We start from the raw sequence: 12,783 nt of genomic DNA on the forward strand, positions 1-12,783 counted from the left end.
GATATTGTTAAAGTCCTAAAATTATGCTTCCTATTTTCCCCAATAAGTAAAAATATTTGCATGTTGACAAATGAGGAACATGAGATATGACTATAATTGAACAAGAATTACAAATCACATTTTTGCAAGGCATTAGGATAATTTTGTGAGACTATTAAATATACAATAACATATTTTGTAACAAAAATGCAGTATTTATTGTATATTTACACAAAGTATAGTTTATTATAGAAACCAGTTATTTTTAAAAACCTTTCGTATCCATCCATTTTTTAATACAATTAACATAGTCACCTTTAAATTTAAGTAAACCTGCAAATTCGTTTATCTGGCTAGCAAGTCTATGTCCCATGTTTTGTTGTACATATTGCTGTATGTCTTGTTCTAAAGCCCATATATTTCCTTGAATTTTTGTAATTTCTGTAACTCTTTTACATCCTCTGGGATTTCTATACAAGTACACAGGCTGCATGTAATTTTTGGTACGTTCTATAAAGTAGGGATTATCCTTAGGCGAAGCTGTTAAAATAAGAAAAAATACATTACTTCGAGATAAAATTTCAGTTCATGTATTTTTGGTGCAAAAAATGAAACATGTAAATGAAATATATTTTATAATTGTCGTACCAGATGCTGGTTTATAGCCAGATGGGAATTTATTCTCAGTAGTTGATGGTTTAGGTATTATTTTGTATGGAAGTAAACGCTCTACATATTTCCATTCGTTTTCATTTTTGCTAATCTCGTAATCTGTGTAATCTTCAGGTGTCTTATATTTTGAAGATGATTGGTAACTACTCCATCTCTGTTGAATCTAAAAATAACGATGAAAATGATTTGTGGAAAATTTCACATTCTTATCATAATAATCAACTTTGTCATCTCAATTTGATTGAGTTTTGCATTATTAGGTAAGAAATGTCAAAAAGTTTGCATTTTCATCCTAGACTTATAAAAATTACAATTTTCATACACGTTTGTAAAAGTAAATAACAATATGTATCACTTCATTTAAGATTCACTAATACTATTAAACTCATATAATTGTAACATACAGGAAATCTTGGGAGAATTGAGTCAAAAACTACAAACGAAATTGACGACCACGCAAAAGATTCTTGAACGAAATTGTTCCAATTATCCCGAGATAACGAAAGAAGGACGTAAAGAATTGCGTGAAATCGTCTGGAGAAACCCGATACGTACCTGAGAGACTCGCGTGGTCGTGACGCGATTCAACAACTGTACAGACTTGGGGACCGCGACGAGGTTACCGCATGCGAGAATCCGAAGGGCCGCCATTTTGAAAACTTTAGTAAATAAGGGTCGGCGCCGTCGGCGGCCATTGGAGATGAGCACACACCGTACAGACGAGACGGGCACGGGTGCGGACGCGTCCTCCCTCTCCCTCTCTTTCTCTCTCGTCTTAACTCGTCACTACTCGTCAGCGCTCGTCACCGCAGCCGAGTTGGGCCGAGTCTGGACTGTGTGGAGGTCTGGACCGCGGCGAGTCTCGTATCGCGGGCAACCGCGTGCCAACTCGCGGCGCTATCGTGACATTAGTTTTTTTTTCGTTGAGGTATCAGGCCCGCGCGGGCCACTACTGCCGTCGACGACGTTGACGAGTCGACGGCGACGAGGTAGGTGAGAACCGGGTGAACGTGAACGTGAGTGTCGTGCGCGCTCGCCAGCGCCAGCCAGCGCTCGCCACGCTACGAGCTACGGTGTGTGCTTACGGTGTATGTACAAGATTCGCGCTCTGTAAAGTACTGTAACCTGCTGTAACCTGTAACGCGGGGTTCAGTTAGCGCGCACGTACCGTAGCGTTTCGTTTCCCGACCGGAGTGGTGGAGTCGGAGCTGTCGGAGGCGGGGCGACGCGAGGTGGTGACGCGACGCGACGCGACGCGGCGGGATAAAGTGAAGTGAAGCGATTAGCGAAGTGAAGTGAGGTGTGAACGTAAGTAGTGGCCGTCGTTGTCGCTACTCTCCCGGTAGCCGGCGTCGCGACGACCGACGTCGCCCGACGGTGCTCTCTTCCAACTCGCGTCATCGTTGTCGAGAGTCGGCGCGGCGCGACCGCATCGGTGCCTGCCATCACCATCGGATCGGGGGTGGCGAAACCAGGTGAAATCTTTAACCTTTAGTGAAAAGTGACGAGACTCCCGCGGCAGGCAGGGGTGCGATCGCGACCAAGCGGAGCAAGTAACGCCTGTTATCGCGAACGGACTATGCTCCTGGGACATGTCATACGCCATGGCCGTCAGGTGGCGGTAGTCGGGAAACAGTGGGACGGCGCATAGACATAGACACCCTGCAACGGGACTGTTCTTTCCACGGGGATTGTTGTTCGCGTTTACTCGCGATCATCACGGACCTACGGCAGGATTTTCAGTCCCCAAGGTGAGTACCGTCGTCGGGGTCGCGAGGGGGCCTGCGATCGATCGTCGCTTCGGGCCCGTCGCGGCGCGATACCATCCAGAAAGTTCGAGTCGAGCTCCGACCTTTTGTTTATTCGTGGCGATTTTTTTCATCACCATTTCGCGCGACGATTTCACGACCTTCCCGGAGAGTCCCGAGCCGATTTCTCGGCTCGATAGTTAGCATGTGACGCGCGCTTTCTCGCGAGCGCGAAATTATCGCGAACGGGTTAACGTGGGCCGAGATATCACGCGAAATATTTCAGCCGTGCGAGAGCGGCTCGAGCGGAGTCAGTCGAGCTATTGGAGCGCTGAGCGCTGAGCGCACCGAGCGAGGCGCTCCGTGCATCCGTGTGTGTTAACGCAAAGTTTGTCACGTAATTTTTCTGGTCGGCAGGGCCGCATCTAGCAACCCCGCTATCCTCTCTCCTATTCTCTGTCTGCTCCGACTCGACGGACTCGACGCTGTGCGCCGCGTCGTGCAGCCACTTTTCTAGCTCCCTGTTCACTGTTGCCCTTCCGTCGATGCCTCTCTCGCGCTCTCCCTCGACTATGCCTCGCTAAATCGTGCGTGCGTTTCACACCGCGAAATGGTATCGCGCGCCCGCGCGCACGCTACGGCTCCTTGCCATTGCAAAACGTGGATTTTGACTCGCCATTTTACTTTTACGCTAGTCCATCTTTTCATGGATATTTACAAATATCATATACTCACATAGTTTCTTTTTGTAATTATCGTTTTGTCTTTTACCAAGTGTTTTGCTCTCCAAGCTTTTTTCTCTTTCTCTCTCTCTCTCTCTCTCTCTTTCTCTCTCTCAACGATTTTTCCATTGAGTCATTCGAGATTGTTTTCTACATGTAGTAATTTTCTAAATGGTTGCAACTATATTGTAATAATTTTGCCAAGTAATTTGTCAATGATGAGTTTAGATAGTTGTTGAGAAAGTACAATGTAAATGACGTTACAGGAGCCCAATGTGGGTGGAAGTGAGATGGCATCCAGGGAAAAGAAACCCTTAGCGCCTTCCAAATCGAAACAGAAGGCGAGTAACGATTCCGTCTTGCCATCCAATGAGGTCAAGAATAAGAAAGGCAAGTCATTGCTGAATGTAAAACAGCAGCTTGCGGCACAAGAGATTTTTGATACAGTAGCGACAGGTAGTCAACTTCCTGTGAAAATAGAGGCGAGCTTACCGCGTAGGAATGCTCTTAAAAATCTGAAACGCAAACAGAACCTAAGAGCAACCAAGGCAAATCTTATCAAGTCCAAGGTTACCAAGAAAGTGACCAACAGGATAGCTCCTGACATTAAGAGAGGTGCCAAGGGTGCGAAGAGAGTTCGACAGTTGGAAGATTCGACCGCCAAGGCAGCAGATATCGCTCAGAAATTTTCAGAAAATCAGACAAACAACGGGGACAACGAAGGCAAAGGAACTGAAACACCAAGTAAAAGTGCCAAGAGTAATCTCAGGACCAAAAAAACCAAATCTGACGTTCAAAATAAGGAAGAAGCTGGTGCTGCGTCGAGTGCTAAAGTCAGTCCGAAACTTGGCAAGAAAGGAAAGACAACGGAAAGTCCAGATTCTTTGTCTAAGAGTGCCAAAACAGTCAAGTTAACGAACTTGAAGAAGAACAGTTCCAGCCTTGTAAAAGTTACGGAGACTGATAACAAGAGCGGGAAAAACCGGAAGAGCACTGGCAAGGAATTAGATTGCGGTACTAGTGCAAGAAGCAATACTAGTGTTGAAAAATTTCCAAAGACGATTTTAGATAACAAAAATTCTATCGATCTTACCATAGACGAAGTCATTGCTTCAATGTTAAGCGACTCCGAAGTTGAAAGTCAACAAAGCGTTATAGAGAAGGCTGAAGGAAAGGCGAAAAGGAGTAAGAAAATGTTGGTAGATGAAAATATCGCTTGCGACATCGAGATAAAGAAAGAACCTGACACCGACGACACCAAAGGTACATCGGACGGAGAGTCTATAGAAACGGATCAAGGACTTCAGAATGCCATTCAGTTGAGAAAAAGATCGAAAGTCGGATATATCGAGCAATCGTCTCAAAGAAGTTTGCGAAATGGAAAGCAGCGTCAATTGTCAGATTTGGGAAATTCCGCAGATAACGATCCTAAAAAGCGGCACAGGATAAATTCGGATGGAACTGTTATTTCAGATAATTCGATCGAACATATCTCGGATTGTAATACAAATATCGACTCTTGTTTTTCGGATCCTGGTTGTAATGAATCACAAAATATTGCAGCATCGAGCAAAGAGGAGATTTGTTCCAAGGATGAAGCGTTTAATTTTGAAGAGGATATTGAGACCGGATCGGAAATAGAAAACAATAATAACAGCGATCGCGCAGACAGGACAGGCGAGACCGGACCTACACTACGTTCTAAAACTAAAGCTAAAACTACGGAATGCGAAGCGACGAGAGACGATGATATTAAAATCGAAGACGTGCGAATAGTGCCCAGATGTACGGAAACGCAAGAAGATTCAAAGAAGCTCAATAATTTCGAGCAAATGAAGAGGGATAACATTTTAGCCAAATTCACAGACAAATCTAAAGGTCGCAGAAGTAGTTTAAATATAGACATGAAGAAAACAGTCAATTCCTTTTACAGCACAGATAAATCTGACGGCAACTCAAAATCGCAAATAGATCAAATGATTGAAGACATTAAATTAAATATTGCAAAATCCATTGAAAATAAGATCTTTGGTCCGGAAAAAGGTCTTGGATTAAGTAAAAACTTTGACGTGCCTAAGATTGAAGAAATTGTCGCACCACTCAGTACGGAGTCTCAGAAAATGGGACTGGAGGACAATAGTGACGAAGATAAGTCCACGGTTACGAAAAATGAAATCACGTCAGAAAATTCAGAAAATTCAGTACCAAAAGTGGCCGACACTGCCAAAGAGATTGAAGAGAAACTAGTCAAGTTTGATATTGGGGAAGCAGAGACACATTCGCAGAATGTTCAAGAAAACAAGTCCTCCGATAATGACGAAATTAATGACGTACATAGTAACTGCGAGTCTACATGTAATATAAATAATAGTAATGCTACGGAACAATCGTACAAGAATGTAGATGAGCCAGAAAAAGAAAATGTTAGTTGCAGTACAACCAGTGGCGCCAATGTCAGTAGCACCGAATCGAAGATATTAGACGAAAATAAGAAGATTACGAGGAAGTCTTCGAGAATCAATGATAAAAATTTTACTGATAGTGTCAGTAACAATGAAACGAGAAAATCGAATAGGACACCAAATAAAACAGTTCCAAGATCGGATAACATAGAGGATGTAGCGGATATACAAAAATCTACGAACGAAGAAACGATTTCAGAGGATCAAATTTTGGATGATGATATTGTAGGTTTACCAGTGTCTGCATCGATGTCCCCTGAGCAAACAGAGAAGAGACTTACAGAAGAACATATACAAGCAAACGAAACAGAGGAATTAGAAATTGAAATCTCTCTGAACGTTATAGATAATTCAGAAGAAGCAGAAACATTGGAAAGTATATCTCGTGAGGTAGAAAGATTAGTAGCGGAAGATCACTCTGCCAAACCATTACCAAATATTACAAATGACACGATACGAAATAAAGAGATGATGTCTGATACAAAGATATTGGATAAGGAACCGGAGGTTCAAAATGACCAAGAAGCACCTGAAAGCTCTTCGCCATTAGGATCAGCTGTCGATGACACAAACGAAACACCAAGCAAAAATTTAGACGAGAAGTCTGACACAACTGAACTATTACGAGACAACGATGCGTCTTGTAAGACGGTGCAAAGCGTAAAACGTCCAAAAGTTAACAATAATTTATTACACGTACCAACTACTGTAAACTGTGATTCAAATAGTAGCTCTGTAAATTCTTCGTCTGTACAGTGCACCTCTGATCGACTGAACACTGAAACCAAGGAGGACCTCGACCATGATAGTAGTTGTAAAGAATTAAACAAATCTAGCGTTATATCAAACACGGACGAGAGTACATTGGAACAAAAACCAGAACATAATGAAGCTACTCTAATAGCGGATCAAAGCAATAAATCCTTGGACGGTAAAAATCCTGATGAGCGAAAACTTCTTAACGAAGAAAACAAGAGAGTATTACGAACTCGTGATAAACAGAAAAAGGTTGAAACTAAGCAAACCGCATTTCGCAACCGAGAACACGCCGACAACGTAAAAATCAAGGAAGAATTCGAAGCGATTCAAAAAACGCAGATTTCCGATGTATCGAATGACGCTAATGAGATGGTACAGGGCTCGGTGGATGATGCCGAAAATTCTCAGAAAACAGAAGATGTAAATGATTCATTGAACAACGAATTAGATGTCGGTGAACTCGAGCCTCAATCTCGCAACCGTCGCGGTAGAGAGATGAAAAAACGCAAAGAGGAATTATCCAACAGTAGTTCCAAGACCAAACGTGTCAAGCGAGATCTGCGAAGGTCCGATCAACAGAATAAAGAGGAAACCCTGCTGGACAATGAGGTTGCCAAAATTAATGAGAACAACAGATCATTCTTGAGTAAATACGGTAGCGCCAGCGACGAGCGCACAGATAGTTTTCGTGGATTTTTCGAGCAAGGTGGACAAAGTGGATTGGTGGACAAAGTCGATAAAGAGCCTAATTTGCGCAGCAAATCGGAAAATGATATCGAAACGATCGTCGGCGCAAAGGTCGGCAAGAACGAGGAACGACAACTCTCACGAAATCTATCCGAGAATCATGTGTCGCAACAAACATCTGACAATATAGATATATTGGAGAACGAACGCAAGACTCTCAAGACACCGGAACTCGCGCACAAGGATTCCGATGAAACTTCCACGTCCGGCGAATCGTTCAATAGCGGTACACCGAAGATTTTGGAAACGCCTGAAGATAAGGAGAGAAAAGAATCCATTTTGCGATTATTGGGACTCGAGTCTTTAGAAGAGGCTGCGAAGAGACAAAATCAGCAAAAGAAGAAGGAACAGTTATCTACAGGTACTTTAAAGACGATCATCAGAGTATCGCAAAAGGAGAAAGACAAGGACAAGAGAGGATCGCGATCTCCATTGAAAATGGTTCTCAAGCAACAGGGACGTGGGGACGGAGAGGGTGATTCACCCGAATTCTACACCATTCAAAAGGAGGTAAGACTTGAAATTTGTGCTCGCTCGTATAGAAAAAAATGTAACTCATTCGCTTATCATACAATAGCTGCGTTCAGCAGAAAAAGCAACTTTGCAACTGGTATACAATTTTTGAATATGATTAGTTTATACATTTAAATCCAGTGAGAGATTAAGGACAAGACCGATCATATTAAAGAATTTTACAACAGTTGCAAAGCTGCTTTTTCTGCTGAACGCAGCCATTGTTTTTTACTACATTTGTCTTCCTTTAATCCCTTCTTTTTTTTCTTTTTTATTTTTTCATTTGATTCTAAAATTGTGATATCGATCGTATTTAATTGTCGATATAGTGATAAATTTTTAGTATGCGTTACATGTCATTTTTTACGAGATTTATCCTTTTTATGCACGTATCAGAACGCGTGCGCTTCATGACACGGTTTCTGAATTTTGAGATTTCTGTTTCAATCCTACGTGTATGAAAAACAAGCATTTAAAAGAGCTGACAATGAGAATTATATTTAGAAATTGAATAGTAAGCTAATGAGTTAGTTAATTTGATACGCTTATATATTTTTTACCAATCCAATTATATTTTGTTTCTTTTTTTTCAGTTTGGAACCAGTGGTTTGGGAGATAGCAGCTCTGGTGCGAACCGAAAGTTCACTACTAACCACAGACATTCTTGCGGTAATCCTGGTTGCGGGAATAACTAAATTGATAATCTCACTTATTATTTCCTTGGTTACCTTTTTCCAAAAATCTCACATTTCCTTTGATTCTAGCTGATAATTTAGACTAGTGCAGTATAGTAAGTGATTGTTCACATTTCCATTTCGGATAGTTTAGAGAATACTTGATTAATTAAAATTATTACCGTCCCATGTTCATTTTTTTCCTTTCATTGTCTGTAAAGTTATTTACTATGCTTAAGACAATTAATAATGCAATATGCACTATGCAAAATCTTTAATGTGGTATATGGTTTAATTGAAAAGCGATCATGTTTTGCTTATCTTTTTACAATCTGATATGGAATATTGTGCAACACTTGTTTTACAGACCACTAGTTCCAAAAACTACACTTTAGCCTAATATTTTTTATAACAATGCATGCTATATTTTTATGCTGTTTGCTTTTTAAATTAAAAGTCACCTGCCACCTTTTGCATTCTCACTAATGTCGCCGTGTTTACATTACCTAAATCAGAAGAAAAGTTTCACGTTGAAACGCAATATTTGACAAAATATTACCTAACTTGTCAATTTTATTATCATAGATGACGATAATGAAGAAGCTACGCCTAAGGATCGTCAGTCGCTTGTTATTCCAGAGAAATCATCTTCTTTCTCTATACATCCTGGGCGCGTGTGTGCCGACGTATGTTGCTATTGCTTTGGCAAGTTTGGTTCTTTGGACACGCCAATGCATCTAGCTCAAATAAAATCTGATGAAAGACGCAAAAAGATCTTGAACATAGAGAGACACCTTACAAAAGATTCGTGTCTGTGCGACGCATGCTATCGTCATGTTGATAGAAAGGTTCGTTATTTCTCTACGATGATTATATTTGCAATTTACAAATCTTTATTTACTTTTATTTACTTACATTTTGTATTATAAATTAACATACACACTAGGTGTATAATTAATTTTGATACTTCTGACTGAAAACTTGCCTAAAATCTTGCTTCTTCAGGCGAACACTAGCCCGGCAAACATGCAGCAGAAGCCGCAGAAGCAACATAGGCAATTAATGATGTCAAAGTGCTCAGCTCGTGATTGTCGAGATCCCGCGCGGCATCACGTTAAACGCCGTTGGTTGCTCAAGATAAGAACTGGCCTTCAGAATCAGGTTAATATTTGTAACTCGATTGCTTACATATCTAATGATGTTTGTGGTGAATGGCGTGTCGATTTATGCATACATACGAGAAATATTGTTAACGCAGGTCGACATAGACTGGGATTCGAGTCAAAACACCACAATGTCGTTCTGCGTTAATCATTACGAGAAAATCGGACACTTTTTGACTTGTGCGCTCTGCAAACGCCGACTCACTCGACAACACACTCACCAATTGAGTATCCCAGAGATCAACGAATTAAATCACAAGCTCAGTCAACAAGGAATCCCAGTCTTACTAGCGGCCGGTACGTTCGTGTGCAAGTTATGTCGTTACTTCGCGCAGTTGCAACTCAAGTACAGGGAGGTCGAAAATATGAATATGAATCACAGGGCCTTCTGCAAAAGTTATCGAAAACGGTGAGTATATAGGCTCAGCGTGATTTCTAATTATATATAGCAAGCATAAAGATTAAAGAAACTTGATAGAAAAAAAACAAGTATCTGACGAGGAGTACTTTCCAATGTATAGGATCCTGCATAATCTCGGAATCGACATCGAAGACGAGGACGACGATTCGCAACAGATGAATCAAGCGAATCAGACCAAGGATAAGAAGAGTAAGAAAAGCATTAAAAATTTGCAGGGCAAAAGTGGAAGCTCTAAGTCTCCGGAACGTACGACAAGCGGTACGTCGGACAAGTCGACCCCGGAACCAAACAAGAATGAGAGTACGGTGGAATGCAGCTCCGAGATGGGTAACGAGAATCGCGCTCCCAAGTCGAACAACGACGAGAATGGTAGTATGGACGTTCAGTATCTCGAGAACACGGTGGAGAACCTGAAGAAGCGCAAGATTCTTGATCTACATGGGTATACGTCAAGCACATCGATCTCCTCGCTTTGCGACGGGATGATGGCGAATGGAATGACGCTCGGAATGGATGAGGTTACCTTGACGCGATTGCCAAAGAGGCCGAGACTTAGTAACAACAATAACGATATAGCGCCTGTGGTGCAAAGACTCGGTGCAAATCCCTCCATAAGCGTACGAACGCTCTTTCCAGGCGAGGAGGAAATGAATCTTCACGTAAACATCGAGTTCCAGAATGTGCGCGAAGTCACGCCACAAGGATGGGAGAAATGTGCAACAATGATCCAGTATGATCGCGAGACCAAGCATCTGTGGCAGCAGTTGCAGCGACCGTACGGCAACCAAAGCTCCTTCTTGCGACATTTGATCCTTTTGGAGAAGTATTACAGAGCTGGCGATCTAATACTGGCGCCAAACGCCTCGCGAAATGCGATCAACTACTCTACATCGGTGCAAAACAGACTAATATCGTATGAAGGTCCGGAGAAAATGGATGAACCTATAATGGAACCGATCGCGACAGAGTACAGTAATTCGCGCCGTTTGAGCGGTGGTTACGTTTTGGAGAAAGACAGACTATCCGTGCCCGGTACAAGTTTGATGTCCAGACCATTGACTAGCGGCGCAACGTCATCGCATTCGGCCAAAATAAACTCATCGCGAATGCTCAAACTCAGCTCGGGGGTGTCGATCATAAAAAAGTCTCCTCCAAATTTGCAACGATTGACTATACCATCTACTAGCGGCAGCGGTGGTGGCAGCGGCGATGGTGGTGCCGGTGGCAGCGGTGGTAGTGGCAATAATAATAGCAGCGGAACTGCTGCGACAACAAACGGTGGCGGCAACGTCAAACGGAAAGACAGTCCAAGTTTGTCCTCTGTTTACGGCAGCGGCGGCAAGGTGTTCCAATTGTGCGAGTCGGACATGAAGCGAATGCAAGCATTCAAACGGCAGAAATTTAACGACAAACCTGTTACCGGCACGAACAACGGATCGTCGACTAGTGGAAGCTTCAGATCGCAATACCAAAAGACACAAATTGCCATTTCCGGCCACAATCAGCAATTTCAGAGACACTTGCGAATGCAGCAAGAGATGTTGAATCGTCAAAGCCGCGGTGATTTTGAACCTCTAATTTGCGACATGACGCGTACCGCTATTTGCACGAATGAAAACAGCCCAACAACCAGCCAGAATATTCTTCACAACCTCAATCTGCCCAAGTCGATCCAAGTGACAACCAAGCCGACGTCAACAAGCACTCCGATTCCGATTTTGCCGAAAATCCCGAAATCTTTGACGGTAATACCGCAAACTGTCACGAGATCCGCTGAAAAATAAGAATGAGAGACGTAAGTAGACATTGCGCAGTCTCTTTTTTTTTCTTTGTTTCTTCTTTTTGAAAAGAAGGAAACACAGCGGTAAGGACGAAAGGTCGATTATACAAGATTGTATTTGTACGCTTTTTTTACGCGTTGACATCGATCAAATCGAAATTGCCGCCAAAGTGAAGCAAAATGATAATGAAAATTATGGTCAATGCTCTGAGAGCAATTTTTGCCTTATGTGAGCGCATTGTGATGCACTTACTGAGCCTGAACGCTCAAAAACACAAACATTGATTTTATGTTACGGTTAAGACGGGACAAATTATAGCGATTTATACATACTTGTTGCATCGATCGTGATCACAAACTTGTAGATAGATTAGTAGGATAATTCGAGGAAATTGAGATACTTGGATTCTAACGATATATTATACATATATAACAACCAAAGTTTCGCTATAAAATGCATTAATGAAAAACGTATTAAACAATGCTGTTTTCACAGAAAGTGCCTAAAGTGACAGGAGGTAGGTGAGAAACCGTTACTTTACAACCGTTACATTAATTACGTAATTATGCATATGAGATTCGGATTCTCGATGCGGTAAACGTAGGTACATACACTGCGAGTCTCTAATAAGTATTGGTACAATTCGCAAATAGAGTTATCTTTCGTGAAGAAAAATCGATAGAAAGATCGAAGGCCGAAGTTTACAGTGACAATACGAACAGAATAAAATCTCAAAATCTAGAACGTTTTGTATTATAGAAGGAGTAGGGGACCATGATAAGGTGATTCCCCAAGCAGAAGCCTTTCTAATTAGACGCTGTTACTTGAAACTATTTTCAAATACAATTAAGTAGATGCGCTTGTATTTTTGGAATTTTGTAATTTTATTGAAAATTTTTTCTCGAAAAGATTAATTGAAAACGATTTTTTTGCGCAATCAGAAAACTATGTCTTTTTCTCGATTATTTCTCACGAAGGATCGCTTCCTTATTACTGGCTATATCATCGATTTATCGAATGTCCTACACATACGTAGAAGAAATTTATCACTTTAACAGCATTGCATCGATTTTGATTTAAACGTACAGCTTGCGTCTTTTCTTTTTTCTCTATATTTAGTTAATTATAATAGAATCGTAGTG

At 41.7% G+C, this 12,783-nt stretch overlaps 2 protein-coding genes across 2 annotated transcripts; one reads left to right on the forward strand and one right to left on the reverse strand.

Annotated features, from left to right (window-relative positions):
* Positions 1 to 229: 229 nt before the first annotated feature.
* Positions 230 to 1,696, reverse strand: mRpL49 (mitochondrial ribosomal protein L49). Its single transcript, XM_018521630.1, has 3 exons — positions 1,207 to 1,696; positions 628 to 814; positions 230 to 519 (listed from the first exon to the last, which is right to left on the reverse strand). Exons 1-3 carry the CDS (start codon positions 1,300 to 1,302, stop codon positions 245 to 247), a joined length of 558 nt encoding a protein of 185 aa, XP_018377132.1. The 5' UTR covers positions 1,303 to 1,696; the 3' UTR covers positions 230 to 244.
* A 619-nt stretch (positions 1,697 to 2,315) lies between these two features.
* Positions 2,316 to 12,437, forward strand: east (enhanced adult sensory threshold). The gene is made up of 7 exons (XM_018521627.1): positions 2,316 to 2,402; positions 3,388 to 7,599; positions 8,196 to 8,271; positions 8,862 to 9,124; positions 9,282 to 9,437; positions 9,535 to 9,848; positions 9,961 to 12,437. The coding sequence occupies exons 2-7, from the start codon at positions 3,412 to 3,414 to the stop codon at positions 11,642 to 11,644; spliced, it is 6,681 nt and encodes a 2,226-aa protein (XP_018377129.1). The 5' UTR covers positions 2,316 to 2,402; positions 3,388 to 3,411; the 3' UTR covers positions 11,645 to 12,437.
* The last annotated feature ends 346 nt before the right edge of the window (positions 12,438 to 12,783 follow it).

Source organism: Trachymyrmex cornetzi, unplaced genomic scaffold (genome assembly GCF_001594075.2).
Source record: "Trachymyrmex cornetzi isolate Tcor2-1 unplaced genomic scaffold, Tcor1.1 scaffold99, whole genome shotgun sequence".
NCBI classification, from domain to species: domain Eukaryota; kingdom Metazoa; phylum Arthropoda; class Insecta; order Hymenoptera; family Formicidae; genus Trachymyrmex; species Trachymyrmex cornetzi.

Coding starts and splice junctions, on each gene's coding strand:
- east (XM_018521627.1), top strand. CDS start 3,412: ATGGCATCCAGGGAAAAGAAACCCTTAGCGCCTTCCAAATCGAAACAG. Junction 9,438..9,534: donor GAACTGGCCTTCAGAATCAG/GTTAATATTTGT, acceptor TTGTTAACGCAG/GTCGACATAGACTGGGATTC. Junction 9,849..9,960: donor TGCAAAAGTTATCGAAAACG/GTGAGTATATAG, acceptor TCCAATGTATAG/GATCCTGCATAATCTCGGAA.
- mRpL49 (XM_018521630.1), bottom strand. CDS start 1,302: ATGGCGGCCCTTCGGATTCTCGCATGCGGTAACCTCGTCGCGGTCCCC. Junction 815..1,206: donor CGACCACGCGAGTCTCTCAG/GTACGTATCGGG, acceptor CGTTATTTTTAG/ATTCAACAGAGATGGAGTAG. Junction 520..627: donor TGGCTATAAACCAGCATCTG/GTACGACAATTA, acceptor TTATTTTAACAG/CTTCGCCTAAGGATAATCCC.